This window comes from Terrapene carolina, unplaced genomic scaffold, assembly GCF_002925995.2.
Source record: "Terrapene carolina triunguis isolate 2854851 unplaced genomic scaffold, T_m_triunguis-2.0 Scaffold111, whole genome shotgun sequence".
Classification (NCBI taxonomy): domain Eukaryota; kingdom Metazoa; phylum Chordata; order Testudines; family Emydidae; genus Terrapene; species Terrapene triunguis.
This window is the reverse complement of record NW_020664462.1, coordinates 11,678,888-11,701,918: the sequence shown is the minus strand read 5'-3', so window position 1 is coordinate 11,701,918 and position 23,031 is coordinate 11,678,888. Positions and strand designations below refer to the sequence as shown.

Genomic DNA, 23,031 nt, shown 5'->3' with positions numbered 1-23,031 from the left:
TTTTTTTTTTTTTTTTTTTTTGTACATGGCCCCTCCAGAGCCAGCCGCTGCCGCCGCCCTGCCCCGCGCCGGCCGCCGCCCGCTCCCCGCGCGCCCGCCAGCGCGAGCGATGCCTCGGGCCGGACCCTCGCCCCAGCCAGCCCCGCGCGCCACGGCCCGCCTCGGAGCCCGCTCCCTCGTCGCCTCCTCTCCCCGCCGCCTCCCAGCCGCCGCCACCGCCGCCGCCTCCTCCTCCTCCTCGGCAGCCGCTGGGCTGGTGCCTCCCGCTGCTCAGCAGCTTCCCTGGATGCTGGGTTGGTAACACTGCTGCGAAGTTTTGCTGCTGCCGCCGCCCGCTTTGCATTTGGTGGTGGCCGCCCGGCTGTGGGACCGCGCGTGTGTGGTGTGGTTTGTTTGTTGTTTTTGTTGGTGCGTGCGCGCGCGTGTGTGTGTGTGTCCCTAGTCCCTGCTGCTGCTGGGCAGGCAGAAGGGGCTGGGTTGGGTTGGGGTGGGGGGTGGGAGCGAGCGAGCGAGAGTTGTTGGTGTGCTGCACGCTTTTCTCCTTGCACAAAAGCCCCGGCAAAGAAAACTCTTGGAAAGCTCGGAGCAGGAGGAGCCGGGAGCCGGACGGCCACCGATCTCGCTGTCCTGGCGCTGCAGTTGTGTGCCCCCTCGACCTGGATACGTTGTTGCAACTGTGAAGGAACTAAATTCGATTTTGTAGGAGCCTTATTTTTTTTTGTTTGTTTGTTGGTAGAGGTTCTCGTTTTCCTCCAACACCCCCTTCGCTCTCCCGATCTTTTTTTTTTTTTCCTTGGGGGTAGAGGGGGATACACAAGGGGGAAAACAAAGTAAAGGAATATGATTGCTTCGTGGTTGACTTTCGCCGTTCTTTGTGGAACTTTCTGTGCAGGTAAGTACGTTTTATGTCTATATCCATTGAACCGTTTTATATTAACGTTTGAAAAAGGATTAAATTGTGCAATTATTCGAAACCACCTACCCTCCCCCCACCCCGAATATCCCCAAACTGTAACGAATGGAAAAGATAAGATTGTTGCTAAGATTTTTTTTTAAAGAAACCTTCCCATTTACGTTGTTGGTTATGATACAAATGGGTTATATTTCTGCTCTGTGTTCCCTTTAATTAAAGAGTGTGTGTGAATGAATTACAATGTTCCCGGCCTCAGATTCCTAAGAAACTTCGTCAAAATGGCATGTTAGCGTTGTGTGTGGGGGAATCAAGTTGAGAAACCTTTTGGTTGTTAGTAAGTGTTTTGTCTTTCAGGTAAAGAGCCATGTGTTGTTGTTGTGGTTTTTGTTTTTTTTTAACTCTGGGGTTTGCAAGGCTGCGTTGTGTAACTGGTTTGCTTTCCTTCCCCCCTTCTCTTCTCCATTAATGTGTTAATTTCGTGTGATTTTACTAGTCCTTGGGAGACGCTGATCACCTTTTCATACCAGATTCTTCTTGATTTGTGTCTTTTAGTTCTTTGAAAGGGACTGTTTTTAACTAGCTTGCCAGAGTTAAACGGTGCTGAAAGTCGGTTGAAGCATCTCTCTCCTCCCCCAACCCCCCTTAATGAAATGTTATGATCCCATAGGCTTTTGCTATTTTTATGAGATGATTCATTTGGGCTGATTTGTGACATGGTGACATAATAGAAAGTTGTAAGAGGGGAGCGAAAGGACCCACCTTTGAGAGTGTGTGTGTGTTTGTTTTTAAATCTTCCTGCGTGATCCTTTTCAAACTTCAGCACAAATCTGCAGGGTTTGCATTTTTATAGGGACATTGTGTGGCATGATGGAACTTAATGTAAACGTTGGACGTGCTAAGGGGCAAAACCAGAAGGCCCTGCTACTAAATGACTTTCCCAAAGCGTTGGGATGCATTTAATTTGCTTCAACCTGAAGAGCTGGATTTTTGGGGTGAAAGGGGCATGGTGGCAAGCGCATGTGATTGTAATAGTGGGTTTGGGGGGTAGTTAAATGTTTCAGGGGTGTGTGCTGCTTGTTATGGAATTATTCCCATCTGCTAGATCTATTGAGCTGTTCTAAAACCGGGGTGTTCCCTTTCGTCAAGGGGGAGAGGAGCGGCTTTTTAGCTGGAGCCATTTCTGGCTGGCGAGCTTTAGCTTTGCAGGGCTGCTTTGTTGTGTGGTTCCCTCCTTGTTTTGATGAGGGGTGGAGAGAGAGGAAGAGAGCTCACTCTTTGGGGGATTGGTAAAACAATGATCTAGGTTACAGATCGCATACAGCAACACAATCTTGTGTGTATAGATACATACATTGACGTTGCTGCTATAGCATTGGCTTGTTACAAAATACAAAGACTTCAAGTTACTTGACCCCCAAATGGGTGCATTTCCCTCTGTTTCCAAGGAGGCTCATTTTGTAAGGGAAAGGGGTGATTTCTCACTAGCACACGGCAATTTTCTTTTTTGTTTTTTATCTCCTCCCCCCCCCCCCCAAAATCCCCCAAACATAATGGATCCTAAGCTGATCTTTATTTAGTCACATCTGGTGCTCTGATAGGGGAAGGCTGTGTGTAGTAACTTGTTACGTTGTATCCATTACCGAGCAGGGAAAGGGTGGTGTGGTGGGTATTTTGGTGTATGGGGAGGGGTTGTGGATAAAGGATCACAAGAGAGGCTGCTGGTTTTAAAGTGGGGGATGGTGCTGCAGTTGTGCCCTTTGCTTGCTGTATGCGTCTGGTGGGAATGCAGTTTCCTCTTCCTTTGAATATTTTTATTTTAAATCTGGAGAGACTGGGAAGAGGAAGAGATTTCCCCATGCGTTGGTTAAATGGTTTCCCATTGGAAACCGGGAGGCGATCCTGCCCCGGTTCTTCGAGGGCAGAGGGGATGAGATCGGGTTGGGTTTGTTTTGGAATGTGCTCTCAGGAACCGCGCGAGTGAAATCTACCAGGCGCAAGGTTCTTGCTGCTGGTGGTGGTTCTTTGTTCCGAGTGCCCATTAAATATGCAGTGCCACTGCCTGGGTTTTGTATTTTAAACAATGCCATCTCTTAATTATTTTAAAGTCATACTGAAGGTGGTGGTGTGGGGGGAGAAGGGACAGAGAAAAATTAATTTGTGGTGGAAATCAAGCCAGCTAGGACATGTAGCTAATTGATAGGGCACTTGTATACAGCTTTGTTTCCTTGTGTTTACAAGGGGGTTATGAGTGATTGTATTTACATAGCCCTGCCGAGCAAGATCAGGTATTTTGGAAGGAGCAGGATAGCTGGGACAGTGGTATTCAGCTTATTATAATCACAACAGCTCAGTTGGCTGGAAAATTCTATTATATGCATAAAAGGGATTTTTTGAGCCAGTTTATTTTCTTTCTGTGTACTTCTTGGGTCTTTTTAGCTCATGTGGCTGTCAAGTGAGATGGCCCCTTTTTGTTGTTAAAATCTGCTCCTGTAATTTCATATAATGGCAAAAACATCGACTGGAGAAAAACAAAGTTGCCTAAAAAATCTGACCTTGTAAGCTTCCTGTGTATATCATGTTATAAAAGGGTACAACTACTAGGACATACCTCCACAGACTTTTTCTGAAAATTTAATTAGACAAAGAAAAAGAAAATGTATATAATCATATTTATTTTGAAAGGTCTGTGGATCATCAAATTAGAGCACCAGCAATATTGTAAATCTATTTTTATGTATTCTCTTCCACATTTCATCTAGTATTTGTGTTTGTTGAGCAGTTAGGACCTTCCTTGTCTGCCAGCTTTTCCAAAGGCATCTGTGTCAGAAAAGAGAACAAAGTTGCAGCTTTTTGTGGGGATTCACAGCATGTGTGTTGCTTGAGGTATCGTTCGTGTGTGTGTGTGTGTGTGTGTATGTATATATATATATATATATATATATATATATATATATATATATATATTTATTTATTTATTTTAGGACTGTGGAAAAGCGGTGGGCTTTTTAAAAATAGCTCAACCTCCATTGTTGATGGATTTTCTGTGCTACCTTGGCTGGCTAACAAAACAAGCACAGACTGCTATTCTTTTTTTAAATGATCTGTTGTGTGCTTAATTTTTGGAGTATTGAAGATTTGTGGATGAAAACATTATGTTCATTTTTAGCCTTTTGTTTGCAAATTTTCTACAGCCCAAATGTTCAGAAATAGTGTTCTAATTTATGAAATTTAGATAATATAGAAGGTGAAAAATGGCTTATTTTGCAAAACATATTACATTGCAGGATTTAAACTCATTCCAAAATAAGAACCACCATGTAGCAGTGAATCTAGTTTGCTCTTTCAGTGTCTTGTATTTATCCTCTTGTGCTTGAGAAAAAGAATAAGATTGGCTTCATTACCTTACTAATTAAACACAGTGAAGCTTCTGGTCCAAGGTTAATGGCGATTGCTGTTAAAAACACAAAACTTTTGAACCAGGTGGCTAGGATATTTAAAAACAAATTAAAAAAAAAAATCAAATCAAATCTAGATAATTATACCCCCAAGATCAAGAGTTTTCTTCTCTGCAGGACTGTGACAATGCTTATGTTAAAGGTGTGTTTGTGTGTAATATATATTAGATTAATGACGTTATAACTTCCACTCTCAGTGCCCTATGCAGTTTGCATTTTTTTAACAATGAAAATTTTAGAGCATCTCTGTTCATGCAGTTTCTTTGGAGTACGTTTTGTTTGCTAATAAAGATTAATGAAAATCATCTTCACCAGAACAGCGAGAGACAGTCTACACCAGCCCTGCCGTCCAACTAAAAGCACTTATATGCTGAAATTTATGCCAATTTTGTGTCTTTGAGTAACCTATCCAGGTAGTAACATTTTTCTTAGTGTCTCATCAACTGAGCAGAAACAGCCAATTAAGGCAGAGCTCTTGCATTGCCAACAGCCTAGTTGTCACCACCCTCCTATCCACTCTGGTCTCCATTCTAGTGTGGATCAGCAAAGACATGCTTGTCAGTTATTTGCGTTTTAAGCAATGCAATAGTCTTAGGTCTGGCCTGCTGCTACTGAATAGAAGGAATAGAAGGTACAGAAGAAAGAAACAAGCCTCACCTCATTTTTGTTGTCGTCTCTATTTCTCCCCTCCCCTACTGTCCAACGCAGATAAGTATACAGGCTTCTCCAGTTTTGTAAGGCAGGACTACTACTTTTGAAAACTCAAATCCAACAGGATTTTTGAGGAGTTAATGGGGTAACTTTAGCCCCATTCCACATGTCTGGCTTCTTTAATCTGTGGGGCACCTCTGTCTATGATATGTTCTGCTGAGGAACCTAAGTACTTTTATTAAAAGAATCAAGAGGCATTTTCAAAATTTACTATTGCAGAATGAATTGTTTGTTCTAGGTAGGCCCACCAGTAAAAATGGTGCAGGTGCTTAATACCCGTTGTGCAGATTCCTTAAAAGTCAGTGCATATTTAAAATAAAAATCACTGCAATTTTTTAAAGGCGGTAGTTCTGGACCTTTCATGTTTCAGGGTCTAGTTTCAGAAATGCATACTAAATTCTAGTTGTTGAGGTGGTGGTAAGAAGGTGGCCATTCGTGGAATGGCACCTGGCTGCTTTGGTTAACTGAGAGTTTCCCATCATCTTCTGATGATCAGAGTAATATCTTGCAAATGTAAAACTCAGCACCTTTCAGCCAAATGCAGCTTGGTAACTGTCTTATATTAAGCATAATAACCTGATCTAAATGTTTTAAAAATGAGTAACAATTTTGGATGTCTTCATTTTTGGGTGCCCAACTTGTAGAACCTTGGTGCGGGCTCATTTTCAGATCAGCCCTCTTCAAAGTTTCTCAAGTTAGGCACCCAGAATAAATAGCACTGAAGATGTAGTCTTGTAATTCTGACATCTCGTACTTAAAACAAAACAAAAAGGAAGTGGTGAAAAAAGAAGACACCTTGCTGGAATTCACATTAATCAAAACTCAAACTAAACAGCTCTTTAGAGAGTGTTATTTATCCTTACAGATGGGTTCTAAGAATTATGTAACTATTTACAAATTGACAAAGAAGCTGTTGTTAAACAGAACCCAAGTGCCATGGCATTTGTTTGGGATTTGCTTCAAAGTCAGCATTTCTATTTCTCATTCAGTGGAATGAATGATGTAAAAAAGTTTTTAGTTTCTTGGTTATCTGCAGGAAGCAGTGTGGGCAGCATGGTGTAACTTCTTGGAGCTGCTACAGTACTTCTGGCTCAGTTGCAGTCTATAACAAAACCTTGTGAGAAGCTGGGAAAGAGGAATCCCAAAGTGTAATCTCTATTTTAAAGAGGTGTCCTCTTCCCCTTCATCCCACCTAGCCTTTGATTTTAGAACTAGCAGGAGGGTGCGAGGTCTTGCTTGGCCAATAGAATTATTTGGAATCGAATCGTGCAATGTAGTACTGGCCATTCTTTACTCTGTCCCCACTTAAGGACTTCTTGCCTGTCCCTTCTTGAGATTTTCACAACAATGAAACTGGATGTCTTTAAGTGAGAGACTTGTGGAACAGTATTCACCACTACAAGCTTCCTCCACCCCACACTTAAACATTAAAGCTTTTCTGATGTCTTGTATCCTCTCTTCATTAGTACTTCAACTAGAAATAATTTGAAGCAGTTTAGCCATTTGTACCTTTTGAGGTAGATTAAATAATATACACCACTTTTCTCCCTGAACGTTCTCGGTAAGATTTCTTGGAGCTGTTGAAGTCAAAGGGTCAGAAACTAAATTAAAGAGGAAACATTCTGTGTCCTTGTATTCTGCAAACCTAGCAAATTTTGTGCTTAGATTTTAATATCATGTTTAGTCTTTTGCACTAATTACATGTCCTTTTCTCACAGTTCGCTCTTTACTTGGCTATAGCAGTGCTACTTCTGTTGAAAACTAAAAACATTGTGTAGCAATTGCCATTGTACTGTGTAAAATAAAATAAAAACTTTTGGCCAATATTTAGACCTCTTTAAAATTCACATTTTTTTTTTCATATGACTTCTGGTTACATTATAGCATTGACCCACCATGGTGCATTCCTGTACTCCTTTATTTTTGTTATTTGTATTATGGTGATACATAGGAGCCTTAGTCAAGATCTGGGCCCTGTTTTGCTAGGTACTGTGCATGTAGCAAGATATCCCTGGCCCAGAGAGCTCACAGGCTAAACAGACAAGACAGACAAAAGGTGGGAAAAAAAGTATTATTATTACTATTATTATCCTTGTTTTGCAGGTGGGGAACTGAGGTATGGAGAAATTAAGTGACTAGCCCAGGGGAAAATCCGGCCCGTCTAACATTTCTGTCCATCCCACCATGACTAACATTTCTGTCCGGCCTCCTCTGCCCCCTTGCGATCTCTGAGTTCAGGCCACTAAAAGTCCTGTGGCGCAGCAGGGCGCTCAGTCAGGCTGCCTGCCTGCCGTGGCTCCAGGCCGATCCCGGAAGCGGCCGGCTGCTGCTGGCACGTCTCTGCACACCCCTGGTGGGGGGTGGGGGAATGGGGGGAAGTGACTCCGCACGCTGCCCTCACCCCCAGCACCGTTCTCACAGGTCCCATTGGCCGGAAACAACAAATGATGGTGTGGCAAACTGCTATGCAAGGCTGGAGGCTTGTTTTGTGTTAAGTTTAGTGTCTGGAGATCCATGCCTGGCCCTGTGCAGATACTGAGTAAAAGTCCCTGCACCAAAGAGTTTTTACAGTTTAGTCAGAAGGTGGGATTATAAAGAAAGGAGACAGAAATTTCTCTGGGTACAGTACGAGAGGGATTGTGGAATGAACTGCCCAAGTTGCTAAGGTCCATCACAGCCCTCAACGCCTTCTTCCCCCAAGTACAAGACATACTTCTTTTACCTGCCTTCTCTAACATAAACCCATACCCACAGGTGTGTGTATTTAAAAAAAAAAAAAACCCCAAACAAACCTACCAAAATATGATACTCCACTGCATGTTCCTCTCTTCCTGAGGAGAGGATGAGAGAACAAACAACTCGTGACAGATGTGTCGTCATATTGCTTAATGAAGGCACTCAGATACTGTGGTGATGAGCATGGTTTGAGAACATACATAGAATAAACTAAATAGAAATATTAATTATAGAAATATTTATTATTATTATTATTATTATTATTAAGGTACTGAAATAAGACTGTTAAGCAGTCTGTAGTGTGCTCCGTCTAACAAATTTAGAGTCACTAGTCATTCAAGCCCTTTTGAAATGATTATCTGTCTGTACTTGTGGGGCCCTATCACCATAGCATTTGGGCATCTGTCTTTCATGTATTTGTTCTCATGCCACTAGCAAGCCAGTGACAAATCGAACAATCTATAGAATTCCTGATGCTGTGTACTAGCCACTAGGCTGTACTTTCTCCTAGAGAGTTACAGCGGCTGCCATTAAAATAAAAGGTCAGTATTAGTCTAGTTATTGCACTGCGGTACCTTAGATGCTATGTTTATTTTCACATTTCCTATTTTAGCTTAGGGAATACGGTATCTGAGGTAACCTGTCTTGTAAGTGTTGGTAAAAGTTTACCTTTCACTTCCGATGTCTGTGTTGCTAATTTGGGGGTCTCCACCCTAATTTAGAGCTTGTCTTGTTTATCAAATAGTAAAGTTAAACAGGTTACCCAGTTTTCTGACCAGCCCATTTTTATATACAGATGTCAGAAATGTTTTCTAATTTGGCTTTTAGAAACACTGTGGATCATATAATACATAGCAGACACAACACAGCTTTGCATTCCTAGAGAGGAAAGAATGCAAACGTGAATCTGAACACATCTTTACTTCAATCAACCCCCCCCCCCTCCTTTTTGTGGATTATAAAACTATTTTATAAAATGAGTGCACTTCAGGTTTGGTATTTGCTAAGCCTTTTAGTGCTGTTTCTGTGAGCTCCTTCTCATTTCTGAGCACTGATGGCAAGTTCTTTTGTTTACTTGAGCTGTCTGCACATCTACAGTTCTCCCCAGTAGCCCTGGCCGCCATTGATACCTCTTTGAAAGTAGGACATTTAAGCATTGCAAAGATGATGTCAAGGCCTTTATCTGAGAAAGGAAGCTAAATACTACATTATTAAAGTTGTAAGGAGACCATGGTGTGGGAAGAGGCTGGAAACTACAGTATTATGTAATCAGTTGTGAGGTGTTTGCTGTGACTATTTGCTTGAGACCGTCATAATATTAGACACCTTTATACAAAGCTTTATAACTGTGGAAAAGAATGAAGTTACAGTTGCCTTGAAACAAGGCTACTCAGCCAAATGCGTGCCTGATGTAATTTCAGGGATGATTTTGTCCCATTGAGTTCAGTTGGGAGAGAATTAAAATGAAATGTAAACTGTATTTGTGTGTTTTTGTTTGTTTTTGTTTTCTTTCCTCCCAATGGTATGACTGACTGAAAGACAGCCGACTTTCAAATCCCTCAAATTACAAATAAGCTAAAAGTCTGCAGAGTAGTTAAGGGGTTAAGATTGCTAATTCTCCTATATGTGCGGTCTGAGAAATTCAGTTGTCCTTGGGCTTTTGGTGGTAGGAGTATCGGGTTGCAGTTAAGCCTGTCATTGGGTAGCCCTTTGCTTCACTAAAGTTTGAACTTGGTCTCTCTTGCTCTCACATGCACATACTGTATGTCAATAACTTGTTTTTATAGAAAAGGCTCTGTTCAAGCCACAGTGGTCTTATGTCTGATACAGCACATGTTCCCAAACGTGTCTTCCAGTCATTGTTGATCATTCACACATCTGTTTGGCAGTAATCAACAATTTGAGACTAAATAACAATTTTGGCTGGTGGTAATAAACACCACTTCTATATAGCTTGCAGTCTTTTCTTCCTCTATAAAATTGTCTTAGAATATGCATTGTGGTCAAGGGAAATACTTGAATTCCTTGCAAGCACGGATAACACTTAATTAGTGCAACCAGGAAAGTGAGGGAGGAGACAATAGGTATCTTGAATGGTTTATTCATTTTGATATTAAATTTCATGTTATCTTACAGTGGTGTAATACAGTTTAGGAATTTCCTACACACTGTGTCTGTTTTACTTAACTTGATGCAGTTATCCAACATTAAAGCATAAGAACACTCATGCTGCATATATGGACACCTTGTAGAGCCATGGAAATAAATGTGCTTATCATGCACCTTTGATTACCTCACCTGTTGCCTGCTCCTGATCTTTGCTCCTTGATACCTGGTTTAATGTTCCAAAACCCTGAGAAGCTTCAAACAGCCACCAGTTTTTAAAATCAACCTGCCAGAGAAATGTTTTCACTTTATCACTATTATTATTTTATTGCTTTGTACTATGGTAGCACCTAAGCCCTGCAGGGTTAGAAATTGGAGCTATATACCGTTGGGGAGAGGTTTCCACTGCTTCCCACTGCGGCCCTAAATTCACTTATCGCCCTGGAAATAGGCTTTAAAATCAAGCATGGAAAAGTGACCTCAGGTCATTTTTTTTTTTTTTTTTTTTTAGCCCTGTATATTTGAACTTACGATATTTAAGGCATAAGGCTTTACAGTCAAAAGTATATGAAAAATAGCCCTAATATATTTTTAAAAAATTCCTAAAATATTTTTTTCTGTAACATGAGGCATTTACAGAATATAGAGAGAAGTAGCAGAAAGGTTTTATTGGCTGTTGTTTGGGTTGACCATATAAATTAGTTATAGCTGTGCCCATTGTGAGTAAAGCGTGCATCCCAAACCGTTGTGTGTAAAGAATTTATACCACTCCATGTATTCTCTCCCTCTGTAAAATAGGACAAAAGCCAGATTGTGGCAGAGTTCATGGCTATGATGAGCGGTAGCACGGTGCAGTGGTTAAAATACTGAATTGTGGCTCAGGGAGCCTGGGTTTAATTCCCTGCTCTGCCATGAATAGACTGTTGTGATGCTAGGCAAGTCATTTCACCTCTCTTTGCCTCTGTTTTTCTCTAGTCTTTTCTCTGTCATTTCTGTTTAGGCTGTAAGTTCTTTGGGTCAGGGACTCTCATACTATGGGTGAGTAAAGCACAGTGGCGGGCTCTGTGTTCACTTCGGGGTTTCCAGCAGCTATCGTAATATAAATAATATACAACAGTGAAGAAAGCTCTTCTAGGTCTAAACTTGTATGTAATTTTTAATATAAAATTTGGCCTTCCAATCCAAAGACCTGTAAAGACTTGAATAAAAATCCCTTTTCTTAATTGGTTCTTCTTAATTACTGTGTCTTATGGCCTGAAAAACTTTGTGCCAGCACTGGGAATAATTTCATCCCAGAGACTTTTTAAAATATCATTTCATGGAATAAATTCCTTTTGGCTTAGTGTGCAGTCCTTTACGAGTGTGAGCGGTTGTACAGCGTCACAGTGGCTGCTGTACAACTATATATCTGGTTTGTCAAAATGCTTGGAAACTAAATACTCTGTTGCTTTCTTGTAAGCACAAAACAGGCTCAGAGATGTGCTGAGCCTCACGTTTTAGGTTGTCCTGTGAGTCAAACTGTAGTTTTGACCATTACATTATTATTTATTAACCAGTGTAAACTGTAGCTTAATCTTTCTTTGAAAATGGCAACTACTAGAGTGAAGAGCTGGGTGTCTTTGCTGGAGTCCTGAAACTTCTTCAAAAGTAAAGGTATGGAGCAGAAATCCTTTGTGGAAGTCTGCGCAGATGACAAACTTGGAATCGCCTACGGCATAAATTTCATTGCGGATTTCACTCACCTACTGGTCTCTTGGAAGCAAAGTGGTAATCTTGCCCTTCATAAGTCAAGTGCTTCTTGATGCAGGCAGTGAAGAGTAGCCTTTTACTGCTAAAAGGTGTCCTTAGTGTTGCTGGATGGCTATTCTAGTGGACTACGTTTTATAGAGTAAGGGAAGCTTGCCCATCCTGCCCTAAAAGTGGCTAGATGTTTGTCCAAAGCCTCTTACCAAGTGTAGGGTAACATGATGGTGTGTATAATTCTCTGCTGGCATAAACTGACCAAGGCAATGGATCTGTGTCAGTTGACATCAGCAGAAAACTTGGCCCAATATTGCTATTTTTAGTTGTGTGTACTAATACTGGTCTTGTGTCTGTCAACTTCTGGAACTGTTTAGCCTAAAGAAACCAGAAAAGTGTTCTATAGAAAATGTTATACAGTATAAATACAGATATGTTCCTCCTTCACCTGGTGGGACAGGGTAAACGCTAAATATTCTGGGTTAGTAAAAAAAAAAAAATAGAACTTCCTATCCTGCACAATCAGCAATGCAGATTCCCTCAGACAGAGACAAACACCTACAGAATCTCTGTCAAGTGTTCTTAAAACTACAATACCCACCTGGGGAAGTGAAGAAACAGATTGACAGAGCCAGAAGGGTACCCAGAAGTCACCTACTACAGGACAGGCCAGACACAGAAAGTAACAGAACACCACTAGCCGTCACCTACAGCCCCGAAATAAAACCTCTCCAGCGCATCATCAGAGATCTGAAGGATGATCCCCCTCACTCACAGACTTTGGGAGACAGGCCAGTCCTCGCTTACAGACAGCCCCCAACCTGAAGCAAATACTCATCAGCAACTACACACCACACAACAAAAATACTAACCCAGGAACCAATCCCTGCAACAAACCCTGTTGACAACTGTCCGCATAGCTATTCAAGGGACACCATCATAGGACCTAACCACATCAGCCACACCATCACAGGCTCATTCACCTGCATATCTACCAATGTGATCTATGCCATCATGTGCCAGCAATGCCCCTCTGCCATGTACATCGGGCAAACCAGACAGTCTCTACGCAAAAGAATAAATGGACACAAATCAGACATCAAGAATTGTAACATTCAAAAACCAGTAGGAGAGCACTTCAGTCTCCCCGGACACTCAATAGCAGACTTAAAAGTAGCCATTCTTCAACAAAAAACTTCAAAAACAGATTTCAACGAGAAACTGCAGAACTGGAATTAATTTGTAAACTGGACACCATCAAATTAGACCTGAATAAAGACTGGGAGTGGCTGGGTCACTACAAAAACTAATTTTCCCTCTGTTGATACTCACACCTTATCAACTGTTGGGAATAGGACACGTCCACCTTGATTGAATTGGCCTCGTTAGCACTGACCCCCCCCACTTGGTAAGGCAACTCCCATCTTTTCATGTGCTGTAATATATATATACCCGCCTACTGTATTTTTTCACTCCATGCATCTGATGAAGTGGGTTTTAACCCACAAAAGCTTATGCCCAAATAAATTTGTTAGTCTCTAAGTTGCCACAAGGACTCCTAGTTGTTAATGCAGATTCTGTATTTGTAACATGAATATCTGCTAAAGGAACCCCTTCAAAGGCAACTATAAGCCCCAAAAGTGAATGTGATCACCATTCCTGTTAGATAAATATGGTAAGCGTGTGTAACTGCAGTGAACTGCTGATACAAGAATAAACCTGAGAGGGGTGAATGCACTATGCAGGGTATGCTGCAGAGATACCTGCTGTTCAGTTATTTCAGGTCACTTACAAATACAGTTGAAATAAGTAAAGTATAAAACTTTGAAGTGGAGTATGACAAACTAAAGTTTGCTAAAAATAGTTCCGTATATGAAAGCTAGTTGAAAACTGAGCAAGATGAGTCATTTTACAGGCATTGTTGATAGAATTTCAGGGTTCCAGGAATGGAAGATGAATGTCTTTCTGTTATAGTAACAGCTGCTCTCTGTCCATTGGGATATAGTGTTTGCCCATCCAATGCGTAATAATTAAACAAAAGTTATTTCATAGCAGCCTGTGTGGAGGATTATACTGGAATTTTATCTTTCTCCACTTGGAATGCTCTTGCTCATTTTAAAAAAAAAAAATTAACCTCTCACCTTAATTTTGTGTATTTCCCCCCCCCCCCCCCCCCGATACGTCTAGTGGGGAAAGTTAACTGGGAGTGTAAGTAATTTTAAATAAAACAACAAACCAGGAAGTTTTAAGTTTCACTAAATGCACTTGTCCTTAAAGAACGTGTAAATTCATTTTTCTCAGAACACTTGAATGGTTCAGCAGCATTTGGATACCTTTATTGTGTGCTTAGTTTCCTGACAGAAGCTTTTAGACACTAGTCTAACTTTAGACATGTAGATTTCTTTTTATTTAATCTCCGTCTCCATCCTTGTCAAGTGCTAATACAGGGCTTGACTCTGATTTAATTTACTCGGTCTGAACCTCAAAGTAACTTGAAGTCATCTGAGTTTCACTGGTATAACACCACTATACAGGCCTGTCTACGTGAGGGGTTTTTGTACTGGGTATAGCTACCCCTTTGCCTTAATGGGGTTTTAGTGATTTGTTTTAATTATTAGAATGGAGTCTTACAACATTTACTGGTTACAAAGTAGCAGCCGTGTTAGTCTGTATCCGCAAAAAGAACAGGAGTACTTGTGGCACCTTAGAGACTAACAAATTTATTTCAGCATAAGCTTTCGTGGACTACAGCTCACTTCTTCAGATGCATAGAGCGGAACACACAGACAGAAGATATTTATACATACAGAGAACATGAAAAGGTGGAAGTACGCATACCAATTGTAAGAGGCCAATCAATTGAGATGAGTAGAAACAGGAAGGCTGGCTTTAATCTCTCCTTCCTCCACCTGCTGGAAGTTTGCTTTAGTAGACACTTGTCATTTAAAATAATGGGAGAGGATGTACCTTATAGTGGAATGCAATGTGGTGATCCCCTTCCTCTGTACTCAGTGATCTTGTGCATTTTAGGGGACTGCTGAACTATGCAGTCGCACATGGAAATAATTTTCCACCTGAGTCAGATGATAAAGTATGTAAGAACTTGAGCCCTGTCTATATTACCTCTTACACCCTGGCTACTGCCCCTGAAAAACTTCAGTTCATATTTTCCCAGTGTAGATGCAACAGGAAAGGTTACTTAATGAGAACAAGTTTCCCAATGCAGGATTTATCTAGGACTGGGTCAGCATGGAATCATAGAAATGTAGGGCTGGAAGGGACCTTAAGAGGTCATCTAATGCTGACGCAAGATTAAGTAACACTAGACCATCCCTGATAGGTGCTTGTCTAACCTGTTCTTAAACACCTCCGCTGACCAGGATTCCACAACCTTTAAATAAGCACTGGAACAGTCTAAAACCTCTCCAGCGCATCATCAAGGATCTACAACCTATCGTGAAGGACGATCCCTCACTCTCGCAGATCTTGGGAGACAGGCCAGTCCTCGCTTACAGACAGCCCCCCACCCTGAAGCAAATACTCACCAGCAACTACACACCACACAACAAAAACCAGGAACCTATCCTTGCAACAAAGCCTGTTGCCAAATCTCAAAAACAGATTTCAACGAGAAACTGCAGAACTGGAATTAATTTGCAAACTGGACACCATTAAATTAGGCTTGAATAAAGACTGGGAGTGGATGGGTCATTACACAAAGTAAAAACTTTCCCCATGCTAATTTTTCCCCTACTGTTACTCACACCTTCTTGTCAACTATTTGAAATGGGCCATCCTGATTATCACTACAAAAGTTCCTCCCCCCCCCCGCTGATAATAGCCCACCTTAATTGATTAGTCTCATTAGAGTTGGTATGGCAACACCCATTTTTTCATGTTCTCTGTGTATGTATCTCTTTCCACTGCATGCATCCAATGAAGTGGGTTTTAGCCCATGAAAGCTTATGCCCAAATAAATGTGTTAGTCTCTAAGGTGCCACAGGTACTCCTCATTCTTTTTGCTATAGGAATAGTTAACAAGTCTATCCTAAAATTTAACTAAAATTTCCCTTGCTATAAACTAAGCTGATTACTTCGTGTCCTATCCTTGATGGATGTGGAGAACAATGGATCACTGTCCTCTTTATAACAACCTGTTATATATTTGAAGACTGTGTCCCTCCTCAGTCGTCTTTTCTCTAGATTAAACATGCCCAGTTCTTTCAACCTTTCCCCATAGGTTGTATTTTCTAAACCTCTTAACATGTTTGTTTCTCTGCTCTGGGTAAGCATGATGTGCAGTCCTCGATCCAATGCCTTCCCTCCCCTATTAGTTACTTACTGTGCTCTGAGCAGGGTCAGATGGCATGGTTAAAACTCCTGAGCCCTGTTTACATTAGTTTCCAATGGTGAAATATTTGAATTTTCCCTCCTTCATTTATGACTGATGGGAGTTAATGGGAAGTAGTGGAGTCATCAGAGGTATACAATATGTTTCTAAAGATGTGATTTCAAGCACATTCTTTGATCAACTTTCTGATTCAAATATATAAAACTGATTTTTGAGAGGGCAAAGAGGGAGAAGGAAACCCTTTATTTCAACCCCCAAATTCCTTCTAGCTGTAGAAACATTGTCAGAGTAATTGTAGCCTTTTCAAATCTTTCTGTGTAGATGTTAGTCTAAGAAAAGCCATTCTGTATTGATGAGTGTCACTATTTTTACCAGTGAGATATCTTATTAGGTATCATTTGAATGATATAAAAGTGGCTAATGCTTAAAATTTCAGCTGTTCATGAGTGCTGCTTCATGGATATGAAATCAGGATCTATTTGTGGGTTATAATTCACTACCTTTTATTGTTTTGGTCATTGTGGGATATAGGTAGGTCAGTTAACTTTATCATCTTAATTAAAACTGGATTGAATTGTTGAGTGTGATTTGGAAACAGGGTTTTTTTGTTATTTTTTTTTTTTCCCTTGGTGGTGGTGGTAGAATCCTCACCAAGCCCATTGCAGCATTGTGCTAGAAAATTAGCACAGGGTACAGAAGCTCATATTGCCAAGTAAGTACAGTGTTTCTCCAGCTAATTGTGGCCTTGAAGCATATACTATAAAGGTCATCTTTGTTAGTGAACTACAGACTTCTCCTGAGAGACAGAAATCCGTGTCTTTATCAAGGATGAAATCTAGGCTCCCTGGTTACACAATTGAGCTTTGCTATAATTTGGACATCATTAGGCTCTCTAATAAAGCAGTAGAACATTCTAATCAATGTTCTTGTGCTTTTCTGTCTTAAACGTATTTTTGTCTGTGCATTTCTTATGATGTGATTTTTTCCCCCCCCCTTCTTCTTTTCTGTCTCCCTCAAGAGCAGGGGCTCCCAAACTTGGTTCACGGCTTGTTCAGGGTAAGCCCCTGGCGGGCTTCTTTGTTTACCTGAGCGTCCGCAGATACGTCCGCTCGCAGCTCCCAGTGGCCGCGGTTCGCTGTTCCCGTCCAATGGGAGCTATGAGAAGCGGTGGCCCGGCCCGCGCCACTTCCCGCAACTCCCATTGTCCGGGAATGGCGAACCACAGTCACTGAGAGCTTCGAGCGGCCGTACCTGCAGGCGCTCAGGTAAACAAAGCATCTCGCGGCCCGCCAAGGGCTTACCCTGAACAAGCCGTGAACCAAGTTTGGGAACCACTGCTCTGGGGGGGGGGGGGGGGTGTCCTCCAGGAGGGTCAGGGTGGAAATCACCAGTTTCTGGTATCCAGGGTTTTCATTCAATCACAAACGGGTAACCTATCTGCTAGTACACTTCAGCTCTCGTTCTCCTGGCCCTTTCTTTTCATAAAGACTCAATGGGAAGAAGCCATTCTGGAAAGAACTAGTTGAAAATTTTAGGTTATTTTTCTATTAAAAAAATGTGAACATCCTTTTAAATGAGAAGTTTCATTTCATTCAGAGTTTTTCTGAGAAGCAGCCAAAAACCAAAAAGCTTCCAGTTTTTGAAAAACCAAAGAGTGTCTGTGACAACTTTTGGTTGGGGGGGATTAAAAAGGGGGTGGGTGGGATATATATATTTTTTTCCAACACATTTTTGTGGACTATACTTTCCATTTTCCAGTCAGTACTAGACCTGGAATTTTTTTTTTTTTTTTTTTTTTAATGTGGGTATCTGCTCTGCCTCTAACTTCTGGATCATAAAACCTAGACATTTCTTAGAGTTCCTTTATTGATCACTCTGTGTCTTTAGCCAGCTGACATCTTTTAGTAAGATAGAGGGATGGATCTTTGTCACTTATTGTGTGGGGGTTGGTCTGGGTATAACCTTGATAGCAGTGCACAGAACTGTGTTTTGGCAGAGTTTGCCATGTGGATTTGGAGGCTCTGTAATTTCTGACTTTTATTCATTTTTTTAACATGGGTGCATCAAGCAATGATCAGCTTGTTTGCTCTGGTAGCCTAGAAGTGCCTATATCAAGTGGTGTTGGAGGTTATTGCTGCAGTGATGTTTAGTTGTCTCTTTAGAGCAGTGCTCTCCAACCTTTTTATGTCCAAGATCACTTTTTGAATCTAAGGGCAACCTAGGATCTGCCCTGTCCCTTCCTCAAAGCCCCGTCCTGCTCTCTCCATCCCCTCCCCCTCACCCTCCCTCATTTTCACCGGGTTGGGGTTTGGGAGGGGGTGCAGGGTTTGCAGTGTAGGAGGGGGCTCTGGGCTGAGCCTGGGGCAGGGGGTTGGGGTGTAGGAGGGGGTGACGGGTGCAAGCTCTGAGGAAGTTTGGGTGCAACAGATGGCATCGGGCTGGGACAGGGGATTGGAGTGTGGGAGGGAGTGTGGGGGTGCAGACTTTGGGAGGGAGTTTGGGTGCAGGAGGGGGCTCCAGGCTGGGCCAGAGTGTTGGGGTGCAGGAGGGGGTCCAGGGTGCTGGCTCTGGGGGAGGATACAGGGCTGGGGGTTGGGGTGCGGCCGCCCGCCGGGCAGCACTTACCTTCGGTGGCTCCTGGTCGGTGGTGGGCGCAGTGAGGCTAAGGCAGGCTCCCTGCCTACCCTGGCCCCACACCGCTCCCGGAAGGGGCCAACGTGCCCCTGTGGCCCCTGGGGGGGGGGAAGTGAGTGGCACATGGCTCAGCGTGCTGCCTCTCTCTGCAAGCACTGCCCCCACAGCTCCTGTTAGCCAGGAGAGCTGCCGGGCAGTGCTTGCAGAGAGGGGCAGCGCACAGAGGGAGACCCCTGCCCCCCAGGGTCGCGCTGGCTGCTTCCGGGAGCGGCGTGGGGCCGAGGTAGGCAGGGAGTCTGCTTTAGCGGCAGCCACACTGCGCTGCCGGAGATGGCGATCGACCAGTTGGTGACCACTGCTTTAGAGAAATAGTATCTATTTTATGTCCTGCTTGCCCCCCCGCCCCCACTCTGAATTCTGAGCACCTCAGAATCTGTTCTAATGTTTTTATCCTTGAAACACCTCTGTGAGGTTGGAAAGTTCTGTTATTCCCATTTTACAGATATGGAAGTGCGGCACGGAGAGACTGAGGCTATGTCTTCAGTAGAAACGCTGCAGCTTGGCTGCTCTAGCACTTCAGTGACTCATTATAGTGATGGGAGGGATTCTCCCATCATAGTTAATTCACCTCCCCATTAGTAGCTAGATCAACATAGTCTACACCAGGAATTAGGTTGGCTTAACTACGTCACTCAGGGTTGTGGATTTTTCACGTCCTGGAGTGCCATGCTTGGTATACCTAACTTTTTAGTGTAGCTCTGGTTTGAATGACTTGCTCAGGGCCTTATAGGAGCAGGGTCCTGAACTCAAGTCTCCAGAAAACCAGTCTAGCACCTGAATTATGGATTATCCTTCCTCTGAACAGCATTGCGGGGGGTGGTGGTGGTGTTGGAGAATCTGAATTTGACTTGGGGAGTCCTGTAGGAAATGTCTATGTATCAGTCATCAACATAATGCTTCCCTGAGTCCGTTGTGCGATTTAAGAGAGGAGCTGACAAAAGAGAAGCATAAAGCATTGGCGATCTAGGAAAAACAGAGACTACAGTCATTGGCTTCAACATATTTATCTTCAAATGTAACATTCCCATAGTACCTTTAAGTCGAAGTGGAACCCAGATGAGTCCTTGGGAAATATAACTTCCTTTGGACAGCAGAGTAGGGTTAACTGCAGTATCAGCTTCACTTGCAAATGCCAGTCTTGTGAAAAGTACACCTCATCTGGTAGTGGGTCCATGCATTTGCTTTGTGGCACTAGACAAGGATTGTACTTTAAAAAAAAAAAAAAAAACACACAGAAAAGTATTTCATAGTATAAGCAAATGAGCCAAAGTCACCAGTGCCGTCTGATTTAATGGATGTCTTTCCACCAGTTGTATGGCAGGGGGACTTTATCTATAGTGCTGTCCCTCAGGAATCATGCATGTTGTTAAACTTGTTCACATTTTACTGAAACAGAAGATTATGTGCCCTTCGTTAACTCGCATCAGGTTTCTCTGAGATGTGACCACGGGTCTGATCCAGTCTAGCAATTCCTATGTTAAATACAATGAGTCATCGTCTTGTCCCATCCCTGTTCCCACTCCTACAAAAGATGTGTAATTTTATTTGTAGTAGGACCGTATTGCTATCTTAGGCCTTAAGGATCATGAGTTGGGGAAAAAAATCATGATAGGTTTAGAAATTGTGAATGTATAAAAAATAACTTTGGGGTTCTTTGTCTTTTCTTTCTGGTTTCTGAGCCTTCAAGGTGCACTCGGGTCCACACCAGGCATTGCAAGATTTACAATAAAATGGTGGGAGATGGTAACACTGAGGGCAGACAGATACACATGTTGGATTAGAGTTGTGAACCTGCTACTCTTCATAGTATGTGAAAGTCTGTTGTTGCAGTTCTCCTTCAAATAAAACCTGTTTTTATTTTGCTTCCACACACATTGCCAAAGCAGCCTGTTTCACCTGGTTGCACTCTAACCCCACAGCTTAACCTGCTACTTGTGGAGTGAAAACACAGCAGGGTTAAGATTTCCAGTCCTGTTTCATTACTTTCCACAAAAGTAAGAAAATGTGGACAAGTGCCCTTCAGTATTATGTGGATGGTCAGATCTACCATGGAAAGGCAATCCATGTGTTTGGTAGCTCCAGCCTTACAAGCCTTTGTTTTACAGACAGGTTTTCCTCTTGTGCTAGTGTTCGAGGATTTACTGGGTTTAGTTGCCTTTTGATGTTTAAGAGCTGCCAGGAAGTCCAGAAAGCTGCTGGATCACTCTCATGCATCAGGAAGTAGGACTGTATCACTCCTGTCTTAATCATGTTCACTGGCTTGCTGTCCATCTCTGAGGGCATCCTGTTTTTTTGCATCCTCGGTGATATTTGTGAGGGGGTTTCACTCTGACAGGAAACAGTCAGTTGTGTCTAGGTGTATTTTTGGGAACCAGTTTTCTCTACCATCTGTTCTCCAACTTGCCCTCTCCGGTGACTTTTCTGCTGCTCTGAGGACAGTATCTGAGAGGTAACTGCAGATGCTCTTCAGTAACTGTTTTCTCACTTGTCACAATGACAAAAGCTGGACCTGGAGAAAAGGGCATAGGGAGGGTGTAGTCTTGATTGCCAGCCGGTTTGGGGCTTTTTTGCGGCAGCTGCTTTGGGGAAACAGGCCCGTCTGAAGAGGAAAGGTGGGAATGGTCCCGTGTTTCATGGGTTACATCTTGAGCATATAGGAAAGCGTGGCCTGCAGTTCAGAGGAGGACAGGGCTGTAGCTAGCACTCCTACAATGAGCTACAATTCAAAGGGATCTTGATAAATTGGAGAACTGGGCTGCAGACAACAAAATGAAATTCAACAAAGACTAGGGTGATCAGATGTCCTGATTGTATAGGGACAGTCCTGATTTTTGGGTCTTTTTCTTATATAGGCTCCTATTTACCCCCTCCCCCCCGTTCCGGTTTTTCACACTTACTGTCTGGTCACCCTAACTAAGACAAATGTAAGGTGCTACGCTTAGGGAGGGAAACCCAAATGCACAAACACAGAATGGGGGATAACTGGCTTGGCAGCAGCACTGCTGAGAAGGATCTGGAAGTTGTGGTGGAACACAGCCTCGACATGAGTCAGCAATGCGATGCTGTTGCAAAAAAATTTTTTTTTAAAAATGTAGTTTTGGGTTGCATTAACAGAGGCATAGTATGCAAGTGAGGGAAGGGGATAGTTCCACGCTACTCAACGCTGGTTAGGTCTCCGCTGGAATACTGTGTCCAGTTTTGGTCACCACTATATAGAAAGGTTGTAGAGAAACTGGAAAGGATCCAGAGATGAATGACAAGATGATCAAAGGGATGGAATGCGAGCCATATGAGCAAAGGCTGAAGGAACTGGGTATGTTTAGTTTGGAAAAGAGATTAAGGGGCGACATGATAGCGGTCTTCAAATACCTGAAAGGCTGCCAAAAAAGATAGAGAAAAATTGTTCTCTCCTGCCACAGAGGGCAGGACAAGAGGCAATGGGTTCAAACTACAACATAGCAGATTTAGATTAAATCTTAGGAAAAACTTCCTAAGAACAATAGAACAATGGAACAGCCTGCCTAGGGAAGTCATGGAAGCTCCTTCACTGCAGTTTTTCAAAAGGAGGCTGGATAATCATTTGTCTTGGATGGTGTAGATGCAACAAATCCTGCATCTTGGCAAGGGGTTAGACTAGATTACCTTTGTGGTCCCTTCTAACCCTGTAGCTCTGATTTTATGAGTGGCCTTGGGAAAGCTCTGGGTGATGGCTATATAGAATCCTCATAGGTTTGCTAGGTCATATTTTGGGTCCCCCCCCGCAAATTGTGGCTGCCACTGAATTGCAACCTTCACTTGACTCCCAGCGTCTACCTTGGGGCAGGGGAGGTCCACTTTAGTGTCTGTTAGTCTAAAGTAACACCCTTTTTCTTCTTCGAGTGATTGCTCATGTGTATTCCTCAATAGGTGTGCGTGCTCGCCACGTGCACCGGTGCCAGAAGTTTTTCGCCTAGCAGTACCTGTAGGGGAGCACCTTAGTGACCCCTGGAGTGGTGCCTCCATGGCATGGTATAAGGGGAGCTGTGCGCTCCCCCCACCCTCAGTTCCTTCTTGCCGCCAGTGAAGGTGCTTCGGAACTGCTCTGCTCCAGCTTTGCTGTAGCTCGTCCCCAGAACTGCTTGTTTGTTCAGTGTATGGTACCTGTAGTTAGTTTAGTTTAGTTTAGCTAGAGCGCCCGGGCTGGGGCGTGCCCCGGGTTTTAAGTCGTGTGACACTTGTAGGCGATCTATGCCAGTGAGTGATCCACATGCGGACTGTTTACGCTGTTTGGGGGAAGCCCATCTCAGCGATCGCTGCAAGATTTGCAAGTCGTTTAAGCCTCGGAC

At 42.8% G+C, this 23,031-nt stretch overlaps 1 protein-coding gene across 1 annotated transcript in view; it reads left to right on the top strand.

Moving 5' to 3' along the window:
* The first annotated feature begins 560 nt into the window (after nt 1–560).
* The window catches only part of ACVR2B (activin A receptor type 2B), a 160,578-nt gene continuing 138,107 nt past the window's right edge, over nt 561–23,031 (top strand). The window contains exon 1 of the mRNA XM_024201977.3: nt 561–892. Within this exon, the coding sequence (XP_024057745.1) occupies nt 841–892 (52 nt within the window). The 5' untranslated portion in view covers nt 561–840. The remainder of the gene's footprint in view (nt 893–23,031) is intronic.